The sequence below is a fragment of the Gobio gobio genome, assembly GCF_949357685.1.
Source record: "Gobio gobio genome assembly, chromosome: 9".
In the NCBI taxonomy this organism is placed as follows: Eukaryota; Metazoa; Chordata; class Actinopteri; order Cypriniformes; family Gobionidae; genus Gobio; species Gobio gobio.
Window position 1 is genome coordinate 2,874,138 of NC_137115.1, and position 17,504 is coordinate 2,891,641.

General features: G+C 39.7%; 1 protein-coding gene across 2 annotated transcripts in view; it reads left to right on the forward strand.

Annotated features, from left to right (window-relative positions):
* The window catches only part of abcc8b (ATP-binding cassette, sub-family C (CFTR/MRP), member 8b), a 76,364-nt gene that overhangs the window by 36,163 nt on the left and 22,697 nt on the right, over nt 1-17,504 (forward strand). The window contains exons 25-33 of one of the 2 annotated variants that reach the window (XM_079825338.1): nt 660-744; nt 1,050-1,079; nt 1,961-2,205; nt 8,304-8,470; nt 8,566-8,635; nt 12,712-12,869; nt 14,544-14,636; nt 14,730-14,832; nt 14,921-15,034. In XM_079825338.1, coding sequence (XP_079681464.1) covers nt 660-744; nt 1,050-1,079; nt 1,961-2,205; nt 8,304-8,470; nt 8,566-8,635; nt 12,712-12,869; nt 14,544-14,636; nt 14,730-14,832; nt 14,921-15,034 — 1,065 coding nt within the window. The remainder of the gene's footprint in view (nt 1-659; nt 745-1,049; nt 1,080-1,960; nt 2,206-8,303; nt 8,471-8,565; nt 8,636-12,711; nt 12,870-14,543; nt 14,637-14,729; nt 14,833-14,920; nt 15,035-17,504) is intronic. The other variant, XM_079825339.1, reaches the window with a different exon arrangement.

The following is a 17,504-nucleotide window of genomic DNA, read 5'->3' on the forward strand; positions in this document are numbered from 1 at the left end:
GGCCTAGGTGGAGTTGCGGCGACAAGCGCCTGAGGCGGAGCCAGTGTGACTGAGGACCAGGGCGTACCCAAAGGGAAGGAGGAACCCGCTGAAGCCGTAGTGGTGGAGAGATGGAGTGCAGCGGAAGACTCGTAAGTCTGTGACATAGGCCGAGTGAGGTTTCTGGGAGGCTTACATGGTGGTGGTAGTTCGCCCCGATCCAGAACAGCCATTTGAGGGTCTCGTCGTCCCGGTTGACAGCAAGACGGCAGAACTGTTCAGTAAAGTCCAAAATATTGTGGCTACTTTGGGCCACTGCAGCAAACTTAGCCGCATATTCCATTACTTAGGTTGGTTGTTTTGTTACAGTGCTGAAGAAGATGAAGACTGAAGGCAGGATTTAAAATACAAACAAAGTTTAATAAACAAGAAGGCATTCAGGCGTAACAGCGTGCACTAAACACACAACAACTGAAGGGCAACAGAGCAACTTAAATACACAGTGATAATGAGATGATGACAAATAGAAACTAGTGTCTATAAAAACTAACGACAGGCCGGAAACTAAGACAAAGAAACACATGTGACGGAAGATAGCAAACTAAAAGTAATATACAAATGTATCATTTTTGATGTCCTGTGTTGGATTATAATGGACTAATGCTGTGTCATTTCCATAGGAGAACAGTACAGAACTGAAGAGGAAGAGTTTCAGACGGGCCATGTACTCTAGAGACACTCTGGCCACGGAGGACGAGGACGAAGGTAAAACACCAAACCACCGTCAACAACATCATGCTGTGCTTCTGTTATTATCACTAGTACATCTGAGAAGAACTTGCATTCCAACTCTATTATTAATGTATTTTTAGGTGTAAAAATGTTAGCCATACAGATGTAGGCCTATTCTACTAATTGCTCACCATTTGACTGGTCATTATCCTGTTGTGATATTTCACCTCGTATGCAGCATCTGTCATTATATCATCTGAGCGTTTGTCTTCAGTGCTGCAATGTGACTCTGATGTTCTTGTCTTCATGTCTATGGTGGACTCATGGGATTGACCCAGCTGCTGATGTCACTGTTAGTGAAGTGAAAGGTCTGGACTCAATGGCATGAATCCTTTGAGCTTATTCTCAAACAGATGAATAGCATGCAGCCTGAGGATGTTAAAAACACTGGCGTTTACCAGCGAAGCCATTATAATGCAACGAGCGTTCCTCTCAATCTGAGTGCCGTTCGTAGAGTTATGTAATGCATCGACAACAATACAATACACAAAGCTCTTACTACGCTCCTGTGAGCTTTAATTATAAAATGAGGTATTCAGTATGTAGGTGGTAAGTAATTCAAAGTGCTTTATATCCACGAGAAATCCAAGGATATGCTATCGTTATCGCATTAGTGATAACTAATTAACATCCCGTACGTAGACCCACCCTTCATTATTTTCATGGTCATGATAACATGCTTCATTGTGCTGCACAATCCTGTTTGAGTCTTCGAAGCATGAAATGCATGAGATATAGCTGCACCTTCTCCCTCCTTCCTCTGCCACGCATGAGTTCACGACTGCAATTATTCTGCATGTTTATTCAAACAACCTTCTGAGGATATTACTCCGTTTAAATAAAATCATTGCTTCCAGTTCAGCCTGACAGGGTTTATCTCAGATCATAGCTTATAACAAAAGTTTTAACTTTTAAAAGGTGAAGTGAGTTATTTCTGTGCAACTAGGTACAACCAGAATTGCAAAAATAATGTTTTCAAGTCAACACATAATAGTTTTAGTTACTGACAAATACCCTGACATATACATACTGTATATATACAATATTTGCACAGAATGCAATTCCGAAATGACTTCACTTTCATATAATTGATTCCGGCTGATCTGAGTGGGATCTGTGGAATGAAAAGGCTGAACTCTGCTTGACCTTTCTCAGAATGAGATTGGATGGTGTTGTGTTGTGTTTGTAGACAGCTCAACCAGCACAGATGAGGACAGCCTCAGGGCGGAGCTGCGTTACAGGACCACCATTCCCTGGAGCTCGTTTGCGACGTACCTGAAAGCTGCAGGCCTGCTATTGCTTCCTCTGCTCATCCTCTCTCAGCTCACCAAACACTCCCTAATGGTCGCCATAGACTTCTGGCTCGCTCACTGGACATCACACGTCATCGCAGCGCAAGTGGAAAGTGCTGAGCGGAACTGCACAATCACAAAGGTGAGATAACTGGACCACAACACGAGTTACGTTTGATACTGCTAGTAACGGCAACAACAACTTGAAGTGTTGAATTCTTTGATACTTTTTAAGTGTGAATCCACAGAGAGAGTGTCTGACACTCACTCACTCACTCACTCACTCACTCACACCACACACACTAGTGCACTGCAGTAACATCTCTTTAGCCTCAAGGGTCTGAACGCAGCTGTTTGAGTCTCACTCAACGTCCCAGTAGACTGTGTGTCCACTACAAACACAATTCTTATGTCCCATGTGAATGACTATTGTTTTCCTTTGGAGTTTGTTCATATTTTCATGGAAACAGTTTCATAATTGGGTAATTCTCAGAAAACAATGCCAATATGATTTAAATGTCAAAGACATATACTACCGTTCAAAAGTTGGGGTCTGTAAGATTTTTGTTTTTGAAATAAATTAAGGGAGAGTTCACACTTGTGTTGTGCGATTGCTCTGTTAGTGCGGTTCATTTGAATAAGTGTGAACGCTGCCATCTGATCCCTGGTGCCATCTAACAAGTGGACCAAAACTCCTGAAAACAAACTCTGACTGAAATATGAACACAACACAGACCAAAGATATTGGAAACAACCAAAAACAGGACGTGATGTCAAAAGTTGCAACCCTAAAAGGACAGAATGCTCAATCATACCTGGTTTTACTCATAATAGTCAGTTAGTCATGATGTTAACCAGTTCGGTACAGGCGTCAGAACCGCATCTCCTCGCAGCAGATCTTGGTTCATTACACATTTTATAAGCCGGTGACCCAGCCGCTCAGCGGTGACCAGGTTAAACATCTCTGATCCCTCCTTCAGGGAACAAGGGTTACATACCTAACTAAGACATTCCCTTTCAGTCAGTCATGTTCGACATTACATCGGATAAATGACGTAATGGGATCCCTACCAAAGCACCACTATTGCTGTCCCTTCCAGAGCCTTGTGTAAAATACCTGATCCCCCACTCCGGCTGGGGTGGAAGATAGGACAGGGCTTACGCAGAGAATGCCGATTACTGCTGTTCTGCTTGACCCATTCAGTAAGACTATTGGATAACACTGGGAAAGCATGCTCTTTCCAACTGGAAAAGGACGCTACAGAGGCCACATCATGCCCATAGGGAGGTGTCATATGGAAGTTACACATATGGATTGGCCATTAGGGCAGTACTGCATATGGAAGGTCTCTGGGGTAGCTTTGGCCAAATTAGGGGGAGGTCAACACCGGCAGGGATGGCAGAGCAGACTCTGCCAAGGGAAAGACACAAGGGAAAGGCAAAGCTTGCCAACAGGGAGACGTCCCGTGGAAGAATACACATATGGGATCACCATTGGGATCACAACATATGGGCACCTAGCCTGGGACAGGGGTCAACCACTGGGCGTACTTATAAGTGTTAGGGCTTGCACACATATCCTGTCCTTAGGAGGGGAATGGTGCAGCAAGTGAGACACCGAGTGGGTCCCCGGCATTCACTGGCAACCTGAAGCGAGCACACGGGGATACCAGCTCCACATGAACTCTATAGCATCTAGCAAACGTTTTGGGTGTCGCCCAGTTCGCAGATCTACATATATCTGCCAGCAAGGCTCCATGTGCCAGTGCCTAGGAGGAAGCCACACTCCTGGTATAGTGAGCTCTCAACCTGAGGGGGCATGGCTTGCCTTGAGTTTGGCATCCACAATCCAATGGGCCAACTTCTGCTTGGAGACAGACTTTACCTTCAGCTGGCCTCCATAACAAACAAAGAGCTGGTCTGGTTCAGAACGGGACAAAGCAAAGCAAGGGCTGGGTCGGCCTCCTCCAGGGGCAGCACTTGCAGGTTCACCACCTGGTCCCTGAAAGGAGTGGTGGGAACCTTGGGCACATTTCCGGGATGGGATCTCAGGATAACATGAGAGTTGGCCAGCCCAAATTCCAGGCATGATTTGTTGAATGAAAATGCTTACAGGTCCCCTACCCTTTTTATGGAAGCCAGTGCAGTCAGGAGCACCGCCTTCATCAACAGCATCTTCAGCTCGGTTGACTGCAGTGGATCAAAGGGGGTTCTCTGTAATGCCATTAGCACCAATGAGAGATCCCAAGAGGGTACAGGGCGAGGGCGAGGAGGATTTAGCCTTTTCGCACCCCTCAGGAACCTGATGATCAGGTCAGGCTTCTCCACAGATTTACCATCTACTGCATCGTGATGTGCGGCATTCATGGCGACAACATACACTTTCAGGGTGGAGGGACGATAAGGACAGCCCAAAGGGGAGGACTTTGTACTGATACGCCGCCTCTGTGCAGTCGAGAACTGCTGGGCGAAATTCTCGACCATGTCTCCGAAGAGGCCGGCCTGGGAGATAGGAGAGACAAGGAACCCATACTTGTTGGCCTCCCGCATATAGTGGACATTGCCTGACCCAGGGAGCGCACAGTGGGCCTCATTCATGAAACACGAGCAGAACAAATTTGTGTGTAAAGCCGCTCTGACGTAAATTTTTGGATTCACGCAAATGTTCGTATTTTCAAAATGTTAGTTGATACGAAAGAAATGTACACCTGCTCCCTACCACGAGTACATGGTGCGTAAAACATTGGAATGTTCTGTGTTCTAATTTAGGCAAACTGACAACATTGCATTTTGATGCACTATGAAGCCTACCATAATAATATTTCAAGAGTTGATTTGCCCCGTCTTTTTTATTATCATTTTTTTTTTATTGTTCAACGTTGGGTAATAGGCAGCGCTCGTCACTGTCACTTTTTACCAAGCCGTCCAATCACAGTGGAGGAAGGGCGGATCAAAAACTACACCGACCAATCATCCTACTGGTACACCGACTGAACAACAATAATGGAGCAGTTAATACTGCTTTGTACGGCATTTTTTATATTCAGTAATATTCTTCAAAATGAGAAACTAGTAAAACATTACTGCCATGGATATTCTGTATAATAGCAATCAAAGTATCTCAGATGGAAAAATGCTGCCCTTGCAAAGCTCTCAGGCGCCACCAGCTGGCCGTTTTCAGAAGAGCACCAGGTGTTTTTTAGCTGGCTAAAAATGCTTTGGTGAACACATTATAATTGAATATTTATTGCTAGGCATATGGTCAGTTAGTCTCTTTAGCATTTATGCAAAACACTGGAGCCAAACCTGAGAAAGAAGTCCAGAAGATTCCACAGTGTTCCTGCACACGTCATTTGCAGTTGTAACTCATGGTCGGGGATTATGCTAATTATGAATGAGCGTGCACGCCCATCCTATTTACGAATGTTTGAAATTCATTAATATACACACGTTTAACTACTGAATCGTTTGTGAATCTGGAGGAGAGTTTTCGTTAAGGTCCACTTTACACGCAAATTTGCTCATGTATTTACGAACATTTCATGAATGAGGCCCATTGACTTTCGTCACACGCAGGGTGAGGGTCATGGGTAAGCACTACCTTTCTGCAACTCCTTAAGTGCCTTGGCCTGATAGACCTGCAGGAGAGCCATGGCATGCAGGCATGTCCAGCCGCTCTGTAAGCCTTGCCCATAAGAATGGACGAGAACTTACATGCCTTGGATGGGAGACGCGGAGTACCCCTCCAGCCGGCATCACAGCCGTGCGCTCCACTGGGGAGGATCTCCATGTACCCCTTGGCCGTCCCATCATCAAGGGCAGTGATGGGGGAAGAGTCTAACCTAACCTTGAGGGCTAGGGAAAGGGTGGAGGCCTCCACATCGGTGGCCCGGGACAGCTCTGTGTCAGGCTTGAGCAACGCTACTCTCCCCGAAGGGTCTTCATCCCCGGAGGACTCAAGCTCACCCTCCGATGCAGTGATCGACATCTGAGCGTCTGGCGGAGCCCTGAGTGAAACGACCGGTTCCCATCATCTGGAAGCTCCACAGCTTGCCGTGCGCTGGAGGAGTGGTTCTCAAATGGGGGAACGTGAAGGCACTCCAGGGGGTACGTGAGATTTTAAAATATAGCCTACATATATTTAAAAAGTAGCATCCATGCAACAATCCTTTTAAAAATAATTATTTAATATAAGTTCATAAAATGAATTTTATATTCAGTAGGCTATTAAATTTTATTATCCTAAAAACCCAGAGTTTCTCCCATACCAGGATGGTTTGACCCAACCTGTCATATGCCGCCTGGCATCACCTGTCAATCACTTGGATCAATGATAGAGTGTCCCTGTTTCCCGGTGACAGTCCCGGTTTTTAATGTTCTGTCCCCGACTGGAGTTGTCCCCGGAAATGTCCCCGTTTTACAGCTCGTTCCAAACAACCCGCAGATATATTGGAAAAAAGCGGCCAACCAACACACAGCTGCTACGCTGACTCTACTTGGTAGCGCGCACGCCGCGCCGCTACTATGAAGAACACACCGAGTCGAGAGCACAGAGCGCCATTATCGTCAAATATCAAAAGAAACCTCGTTGTCGCTTTCAAGGTAGTAACATACTAACTATTCGTTTTTAATTTAAAGTAATATTGTATATGCTTTATAACAGAGCCTCAACAAGGTGCAGGATTGTTTTGTCCCCAAAAGTTCCGCAGTCACAACGCAGTGATTACCACACATCTGAACTATAACTTAAATATAAAAACCTTAAACCTAACCCCAAACAATTACACTTGCAACCAATACATGTGCAGAATACATATCCTTTCTGCTTAAAATAATCCTAAAATGCTAAATAACAAGACCAATTAAGGACAGTAATAATTATTTTGAAGCATAAACGTAACAAAACTTTTGAAGTCAAAAAAGTAATTGATATAGTATAAACTTAAATACAATTATAAAATGTTACAATATTTGTTGAATAGTTTTATTTATCATATTTATGTTTTATTTTTGTAATGTGTTTTTGTTAAGTCATGTTACAATATTGTTTTGAACTGCTTATTTACAATGGTTAGCTTACCATTAACTGTTTTTATTGTTTTTTTGTTTTTTTTGTTTTTTGTATTAAATCCAGACCAACAATCCTAATAATCAAACTAAATCATAATACTTATTAATTTTAATAATAATATACTAATATAATAGGACTCCACAACAACAACAAAAACATTCAAAAATGTATTGTCCCTGTTTTTTAATTAAAATACAATAACAAATGAGATTTGAGTGATATTTTGACCACTCAAATAGGAAATGTCCCCGGTTTCCATTTCAGAAATCTGGTCACTGTTTTCACTACATTAATTTAGTCATGGATTATTATCATTTAAAATGTTCGAAATAGTTTTTTCTTTTCAAATGTTTGAATTTTGTATGTGTTTATCTGTTCCAAAGTTTAATAAATCAGACACTGATGGCACAGTGCTGTTTTAAGTCTTTTTTTTTCAACCAAAAATTCTTTGCGCTGGTTAGGGGGTACTTGGCTGAAAAAATATTTCACAGGGGGTACATCGCTGAAAAAAGGTTGAGAACCACTGATCTAGAGGAGTGAAGGTCCACGGAGACTGACTCGGCAGGTTAGCCCCACCTTGGCTATTTACCGAAGGAGCCCTTGTCTGATGCCCAGAAGAGGAACTAGATCTTCTTTCAGAAGCACATTAAAGCTACACTGTGATATTTTCCCCCATCTAGTGGTGTAAAGGTATATGACCATCCAGTGAATTTTAGTTTCTGTTCCTCTCAATTCCGATTTCGTTTTAAGTCCTACGGTGGCCGATTTAGTCCAAGATTAACATGGCTTCCAGTTCGGCCTCGTCCACATTCGACACGGTGCCATCGAGTGTTAAAACGCCAAAGGCGAAGCTTGAATTCACGGGTATGTCCCTCTTTGGCTAATGTACTTTCAAGATGGAGGGGCAACATGGCGACCGGCATTCAAACCCTCACCCGTATGTATTGTCAATGGCATATTATAAACTCACGAGAATACTTTATTACTTGAAAGAAGTAAATATACATTAATGAGCACATATATTTTTGAAAGAAAGTGTTTTTAGCTAAGAATAAACTAAAAAAGTTACACAGTGTAGCTTTAAGAATTCTTACCAATCCCAAACTTTTGAATGGCTCTTCAGTTATGAAAGTGTTGAAGTCTGATCTTGTTTCCTGTGGTTCTGTCAGGACTGTGGGTTCAGTCACACGTGGTACCTGCAGGTGTTCTGTGTGCTGTGCGCTCTGGGGATCGCGCTGTGTCTCGTCACGTCTCTGGCGGTCGAGTGGACGGGTTTACGGGTGGCCCGCGAGCTTCACTGCAGCCTCCTGCGCATCATAGTGCTCGCACCCATGAGGTGTGTGTGAGTTCAGCGCTTCAACAACTGCTCATGTTGACGCAACACATTTCAAAAAACAAATGCGTGTGTTATTCTGTGTTCCTCACTCCCAGGTTGTTTGAGACGACTCCACTGGGGAACATCCTGAACCGATTCTCGACAGATACCAACACAATCGATCAGGTACAGCCGGTTAAAGCAAGGGTGGGCAATTCCAGTCCTGCAGAGTTTAGCTCCAACCCTAATCAAACACACCTGAACCAGCTAATCAATGTCTTCAGGATTACTAGAAGGCTACAGGCAGGTGAGTTTTATCAGGGTTGGAGCTAAACTTTGCAGGACAGTGGCCCTCGAGGACTGGAATTGCCCATCCCTGGGTTAAAGAGACATACATCTACACCAGGGGTCTTCAATAAAATTGCTTGAGGTCCAGTAAATGAACCCTCGTCACTGGCCGAGGTCCAGGCAATTATATACCTAAAGACAATCATTTATGTTTATTGCCATGGACTAAAGAAATTAGTGTAGATAGCATTTGTTCTTAATTGAACAAAATATAATGTTCTCAAATGGACAAAACATGTCTGTTCATATTGTTAAAGCAAACAATCCTTCACAAAATTGATCTAATTTTGATGTTGTTCTGTTATGTCCTTTAAGTTGCTTTGGTACAAAATATCTAAATTCAACCAGTAACCATGTCTGAAAAAAATATGATGAACTACAAATGCCTTCATCTCTAAATCTGCACTGAAAATACATTCATTTCAACATTACTAGCAACTAAAGTGCTTTTCCCTGCTGAACTGAGATAAATAATAACAGTCAATGAATGCAAACCCCCCTGGATCAGAAAATCAGATTTTTTTTAATGGCATGTGGCATATTTATTTCATTACGTCAAAAGGCTTCGCGGTCCGGATTCGGACTGGAGTCCGCTATTGGCGACCCCTGATCTACACTGTAAAAAAAATGCAGGTCTCCTACTGAAAATTTTCTAGTGACTGATCACATCTAAATTTTTCAGTTGGCCAAATTGAATTTCTGTGAATTGATGCAATTTAAATAAAGGTGAACTATGTAGGATTTTTGCAATAAAATATCCAGAAAACACTAGGCCAGTGTTATATATTTTGTTCAGTTGAGTACTTAGAATATCCCAAATGTTTCCAACTATTTGTAAATCGTGAGAAATTGCTATTTTAACCAAGGAGCCGGGACGTGTGAGCTATGCGTGTGAGGGAGTCGCCTGTCGATTGCGTCATATCTGCGTCACCCTCGGTCTCCGGTTTTATTCAGTGAAACACTTTACTCTCACTGCAGTGTGAACAAGTGTCATAGCAGCCGCCGAGCGAACGTCATAACTTCCTTTTCAACACACTCAGATCTATCTAATACTATAAACAGAGTTGCGTTACCTCATATACTCATGACTAGAAAAGAGGAAGTGGCGCCGGCAACCGTGTCATAATAAAAGTCCCGCCGGCGACTATGCCATAATAACAGTCCCGCTCTTCAATCGCTCCTGCGGCCTTGCTCAGCTCCACAACACTCGCTCCTGCTCTGCTTCAGACTACAGTAATGTTAATAATCGCCTCCATCAACATGATTTCTGCCCGAGTCCTATCCTGACTGTTTCCCACCGGCTGTGAGGTGAAGACCACATGTCCCGAGATTCTGCGCTCAAACGTGGCGTCATCAAACTACGCCTTTGTTTTGAACAGGCGACCTCTAGTGGACGGAAAAGTTACATATTGCAGCTTTAACAGAAATTCAATTTGGCCAACTAAAAAATTTAGATGTGATCAGTCACTAGAAAATTTTACATGGAGGCCTGATTTTTTTTTTTACAGTGTATTTTATGTCTAATCTGGGTTTGGTTTAGTAGTGTTGTAGTACTCGAGACCGGTCTTAAGACCATTTTTTGAAAGTCTTGGTCTTGTCTTGGTCTCGGACTTAGAGGACTCGGGATTTTATCTCAAGACCACAACTGCAGGGATATCACTAAATTGCCGGTGCATTGTCTGATTTAACATCATTAATGTGATTTGATGTAAAACTTACAGCTTAAAATGCAATCAATAACTTCTTTGAAATATGGTTTCTTTTGTTACTGTGCTGCCGGGTTTAAAATCAATGCAGCACTGTCTCAAAAATTCCTAATTTAATTATTAAATTAATAAATAAATGCCCACAAAATTAATATAAATGCCCACAAAATTCTGATATAACATAATTTTATATAACAAAATAGAATTAACCCTCCTATTATCTTTGGGGTCAATTTGACCCCATTCAATGTTTACATAATTACATTCAATGTTTGACATAATTTTTTTTGCTTTAGATTGAATGACTTTTCCTAATTTAATGGGGACAACTCTGTAAACATAAAATTAACATGATGATATTTTTTCAATGTCCTGTACACATTTTGTAGCATCTGTGTTCTTTGGGGTCAATTTGACCCCAGGCTCTTTTAGCTGTACAAAACATAAGAAATATCAACATTTTACACCCATTTGTTGTTTTATTGAGGTCACTATAACATGCTTTAATTGTATATATTCAATGTAACATTCAAACAACTTCCCTCTGATTTAGGGCTCTAATCTAACCTAACCAAACCATACCTGTAGTATTGCGAGAACCACTAGTATTTCACGTTATTATGGTCTTGCCCCACCACGTAAATGACAGGGTAGCCATAGTTCTGCTAATGTCATCAAAATGGTTCCAGGGCCCACCAGATATGCTGTCAGACATAAATGACCTGAGACATAATATTCTGACATATTCTGGAGGTTTAAATTGCTGCGGTCAAATAACAAATGTTACTAGATTTGAGGGTAACAGGAGGGTTAAGCAATATTGCAAGAGCAAGAGAGCTATTTTCATAATTATATACGTGATATGCAATTATAGTAACTGCTTTGAACAAATCGGTTGAATAAAGCATTCTGTGACTGTTAAATAATGTTAAAGCAGCACTAGGTAACTTTCTAACCTTCATAATATATTTTCAAGACTCTTGTGATGATACATGGACTTACAATAGGTTGAATGACACGTCTGTCATAGCCTGACGGGTCTGTATCGTTTTTAATCGTACTTTTAAACTTTGGGTTTCGAGTAGTAACCCGAGAAAAGAAAAAACTACAAAATTCGACTGCTTTACGGCATATACGTCACTTCCACCACCACTTCCACTTCCTTAAATTCAGACGTGCGAGCCCAACTATCATTTGTTTGCCGGATGTTATAGTCATGGCCGAAGCAGCACAGAAAAATAAGAAAGCAAAGGTTTTGTCGGAGGAAAGCAAAAAGAGGAAAGGAGAAAGTGATGGGAATAAAGGCAGGAGGATCAACATTGGGCAGCGTTTGCTCGTTGGCGTGAGCTGAAGGAGGAGCGGCTTCATTCTTACAAGTAAATACACAAGACGTACAAAATCATATTTTAGGATACCTAACATGTCTGTGATATTTGTTTATTTGTCTTGCCTCAAGCTATAATGCAAATCGATGTTTCAAATTTGCAGATTCATCTATGGTAGCTTGATATTATAATATTGACGATGTATGGTTATTTCCTACCACTCAAACATTGAATTGAAGTATCATAGATTCTGTAAAACGGGAACCAATAGACTAGGCTACTATAATGACGCTGGCTTGTAAACGTGAGCATCGCGATCATTTGGCGTTTGAAAAAAAATAAAACCCATGAAATGATATTCATATGACATGCTGAAACATATGCCACTGTACCTGGGATGAAGACATTTCACACGCGACGCAAGCAGAACACGCATGTGAACTCCTGCAGTGTTCAGGGCTATCATGGTTGTCAACAAATGCACGTGTGATGCATCCACTGATGTAGAATGACAGAGTTTACGACAGTAGTAGAGGACAATACTGTTTCCCAACTGTAGGGGGAGCCGAGAGCAAAACCTACCTAGAGCTGCTTTAATGTTAAATTAATCTGAACATTATTTATTCAGATGCAACTTCCGTGCCATGAGTTTTATTGTTAGTGATTTGATTGGTAACAGAGCTATAGTGTCTTACTATTCTAATAGTATTTATTCATTAAATATAAGTAATTTCTCAGACAGTAGAAATGGATCTTTTAGATTGATTTAAGGAGTGCTGGTCTGGTCTTGGTCTTGTCTTGATCTGGGTTTTGGTGGTCTTGACTACAACACTATGGTTTAGTTTGTGTTTGAATGGGATGTGATGTGTTGGTGTAATTGCAGCATATTCCGGTGACGATGGAGTGTTTGATTCGCTCGACGCTGCTGTGTGTGTCGGCGGTGAGCGTGATCTCGTACGTCACGCCGGTCTTCCTCATCGCTCTGCTGCCGCTGGCCATCGCCTGCTACTTCATCCAGAAGTATTTCAGAGTGGCGTCCAGGTTAGTCTCAGAGTACAACACGTACAAAATATACACACTCGAGAAACAATGCCTACGATTTATAAAGTTTCACACCATCGAGCTCATAGTAAAATATCTCTGGTGGAACACTCTTGGGTTAACTAGTATAATATAGTGTTAAAGTTGTTGTTTTTTTAGCTATAATTATTTGTAATTATATTTACCATTTCAAAATAAAAATATAAAATATTTAAATGTTCAAAAAAAAATCATATTTTTTATTTAATGTTTTTTAATTTTTTTTTATTTAATGTCGTTTTTTTTGTATTATATTTCATATTATATATATATATATATATATATATATATATATATATATATATATATATATATATATATATATATATATATATATATATATATATATATATATATATATATATATATATATAATATGAAATATAATACAAAAAAAACGACATTAAATAAAATTTTTTTTTGAACATTTAAATATTTTATATTTTTATTTTGAAATGACACACACAGCAGCGTCGAGCGAATCAAACACTCCATCGTATAATATATATATATATATATATATATATATATATATATATATATATATATATATATATATATATATATATTATAGAAAATAATGTTATAATGTTCATATTTAATTTGTTTCATTTATACATTTTATATATAAATATATATATACAATAAATAATTATATATATATATATATATATATATATATATAATAAATCATTATATATATAATGCCTATATATATAATATTATATTCAATGTTGTATTTTTGTATTATATTTCCTATTATTTCTCAATTTAGAAATTAAGCAATATATATTTTTTACAATTTATTTAATTGTTAATGTTTTTATTCTATATTTAATTTGGAAGTTTATATATTGTTTCCTATTTGTTTCCCCAAAATTAAATATGTTTTAATGAAACAAAATGTACATATTTATTGTTAATAATTTATTGCAGTTGTATTTCTTTAAAATATATTTTATATGTTGTTTTTGTATATATTAATAATTCTTATTATTTCCCAACTTTGAAACATTTTTAAATTATGCAAAAGGTTAATATTTAATTTTGTATAATATATTAATGTTGTTTTTTGTATTATATTTCCCCCAAATATTTTTTTTGAATGAAACAAATGTATATATTTACTTTAAAATGAGTTTTAATGATACATATAACATTTTAATATTTAATTTGAAAACATTAAATTTATTTTATTATATTTTATATTTAATGTTGTTATGTATTATATGTCCTATTATTTCTCCAAAAATGTTATAATTATTCCAACTTTTCATATTTAATTTTTATAATTTAAACTTTTTTATATTTAATGTTGTTTTTGTATTATATTTCCTATTATTTCTCAAGAATTAATGTTGTAATTATACAACATTTTCATATTCCATTTGTATCATTTTTTTTTTATATTTAATGCTGTTTTGTATTATTATATTTCCTATTATTTCTCAAAATGTAATGTTTTAAATTATACAAAAATTATTTTTAAAAATGTTAAAAACAGTAAAATAATCCAGAAAACTAACATTTTGGTAACTGATTGTTGTATCGCTGTTTTGTGTGTGTGTGTGTGTGTGTGTGTGTGTGTGTGTGTGTGTGTGTGTGTGTGTGTGTGTGTGTGTGTGTGTGTGTTAGAGACCTGCAGCAGCTGGAGGACAGCACTGAGATGCCGCTTCTGTCCCATTACTCTCAGACCGTGGAGGGGCTCACCACCATCAGAGCCTTCAGGTACTGACCGCACACACACACACACACACACACACACACACACACACACGGCAGCTGTCCACTGGACATTGACTGGACTGTGTTTGGCCTCAGGCATGAGCAGAAGTTTAAGAAGAAACTGCTGGAACACACAGACGCTAATAACATCTCCTCCCTCTTCCTGACGGCGGCCAATCGCTGGCTGGAGGTTCGCATGGTAATGAGAATCTATTTAAATTATATTACACTACATTATTTATATGAATCTCAGCATGTTATGAATGCATTATTGTTCGCGTGTGCAGGAATACGTGGGTGCGTTTGTGGTGCTGATAGCGGCGGTGGCGTCGATAACGACCGCGCTCTACCGCCAGCTCTCGGCGGGACTGGTGGGACTGGGACTGACCTCCGCGCTGATGGTACACAAATGCACCATCACAATTGCACACAAATTTTCTCAAAAATGCAGTTTGCGCAGATTTTCTCAAAAATGCAGTTTGCGCAGATTTTCTCACAAATGCAGTTTGCGCAGATTTTCTCACAAATGCAATTCACACAGATTTTCCCACAAAGGCAATTTGCGCAGATTTTCTCACAAATGCAGTTCGCGCAGATTTTCTCACAAATGCAGTTTGCGCAGATTTTCTCACAAATGCAATTCACACAGATTTTCCCACAAAGGCAATTTGCGCAGATTTTCTCACAAATGCAGTTTGCGCAGATTTTCTCACAAATGCAGTTCGCGCAGATTTTCTCACAAATCTAGTTTGCTCAGATTTTCTCACAAATGCAATTTGCGCAGATTTTTGCTCAGATTTTCTCACAAATGCAGTTCGCGCAGACTTTCTCACAAATGCAGTTTGCACAGATTTTCTCACAAATGCAATTCACGCAGATTTTCTCACAATGGCAGTTTGCGCAGATTTTCTCACAAATGCAATTTGCGCAGATTTTTGCGCAGATTTTCTCACAAATGCAGTTCGCGCAGACTTTCTCACAAATGCAGTTTGCACAGATTTTCTCACAAATGCAATTCACGTAGATTTTCTCACAATGGCAGTTTGCACAGATTTTCTCACAAATGCAGTTTGCGCAGATTTTCTCACAAATGCAGTTTGCTCAGATTTTCTCACAAATGCAGTTTGCGCAGATTTTCTCACAAATGCAGTTTGCGCAGATTTTCTCACAAATGCAGTTTGCGCAGATTTTCTCACAAATGTCGTTTGCGCAGATTTTCTCACAAATGCAATTCACGCTGATTTTCTCACAAAGGCAATTTGCGCAGATTTTCTCACAAATGCAGTTTGCTCAGATTTTCTCACAAATGCAGTTTGCGCAGATTTTTGCGCAGATTTTCTCACAAATGCAGTTTGCGCAGATTTTCTCAAAAATGCAGTTCGCGCAGACTTTCTCACAAATGCAGTTTGCGCAGATTTTCTCACAAATGCAGTTTGCGCAGACTTTCTCACAAATGCAATTCACGCAGATTTTCTCACAATGGCAGTTTGCGCAGATTTTCTCACAAATGCAGTTTGCACAGATTTTCTCACAAATGCAGTTTGCTCAGATTTTCTCACAAATGCAGTTTGCTCAGATTTTCTCACAAATGCAGTTTGCTCAGATTTTCTCACAAATGCAGTTTGCGCAGATTTTCTCACAAATGCAGTTTGCGCAGATTTTCTCACAAATGCAGTTTGCTCAGATTTTCTCACAAATGCAGTTTGCGCAGATTTTCTCAAAAATGCAGTTCGCGCAGACTTTCTCACAAATGCAGTTTGCGCAGATTTTCTCACAAATGCAGTTTGCGCAGATTTTCTCACAAATGCAGTTTGCGCAGATTTTCTCACAAATGTCGTTTGCGCAGATTTTCTCACAAATGCAATTCACGCTGATTTTCTCACAAAGGCAATTTGCGCAGATTTTCTCACAAATGTTGTTTGCGCAGATTTTCTCACAAATGCAATTCACGCTGATTTTCTCACAAAGGCAATTTGCGCAGATTTTCTCACAAATGCAGTTTGCGCAGATTTTCTCACAAATGCAGTTTGCTCAGATTTTCTCACAAATGCAATTTGCGCAGATTTTTGCGCAGATTTTCTCACAAATGCAGTTTGCGCAGATTTTCTCAAAAATGCAGTTTGCGCAGATTTTCTCACAAATGCAGTTTGCGCAGATTTTCTCACAAATGCAGTTTGCGCAGATTTTCTCACAAATGCAATTCACGCAGATTTTCCCACAAAGGCAATTTGCGCAGATTTTCTCACAAATGCAGTTTGCGCAGATTTTCTCACAAATCTAGTTTGCTCAGATTTTCTCACAAATGCAATTTGCGCAGATTTTTGCGCAGATTTTCTCACAAATGCAGTTTGCGCAGATTTTCTCAAAAATGCAGTTCGCGCAGACTTTCTCACAAATGCAGTTTGCGCAGATTTTCTCACAAATGCAGTTTGCGCAGACTTTCTCACAAATGCAATTCACGCAGATTTTCTCACAATGGCAGTTTGCGCAGATTTTCTCACAAATGCAGTTTGCGCAGATTTTCTCACAAATGCAGTTTGCTCAGATTTTCTCACAAATGCAGTTTGCTCAGATTTTCTCACAAATGCAGTTTGCGCAGATTTTCTCACAAATGCAGTTTGCTCAGATTTTCTCACAAATGCAGTTTGCGCAGATTTTCTCAAAAATGCAGTTCGCGCAGACTTTCTCACAAATGCAGTTTGCACAGATTTTCTCACAAATGCAGTTTGCGCAGATTTTCTCACAAATGCAGTTTGCGCAGATTTTCTCACAAATGTCGTTTGCGCAGATTTTCTCACAAATGCAATTCATGCAGATTTTCTCACAAAGTCAATTTGCGCAGATTTTCTCACAAATGCAGGTTGCGCAGAT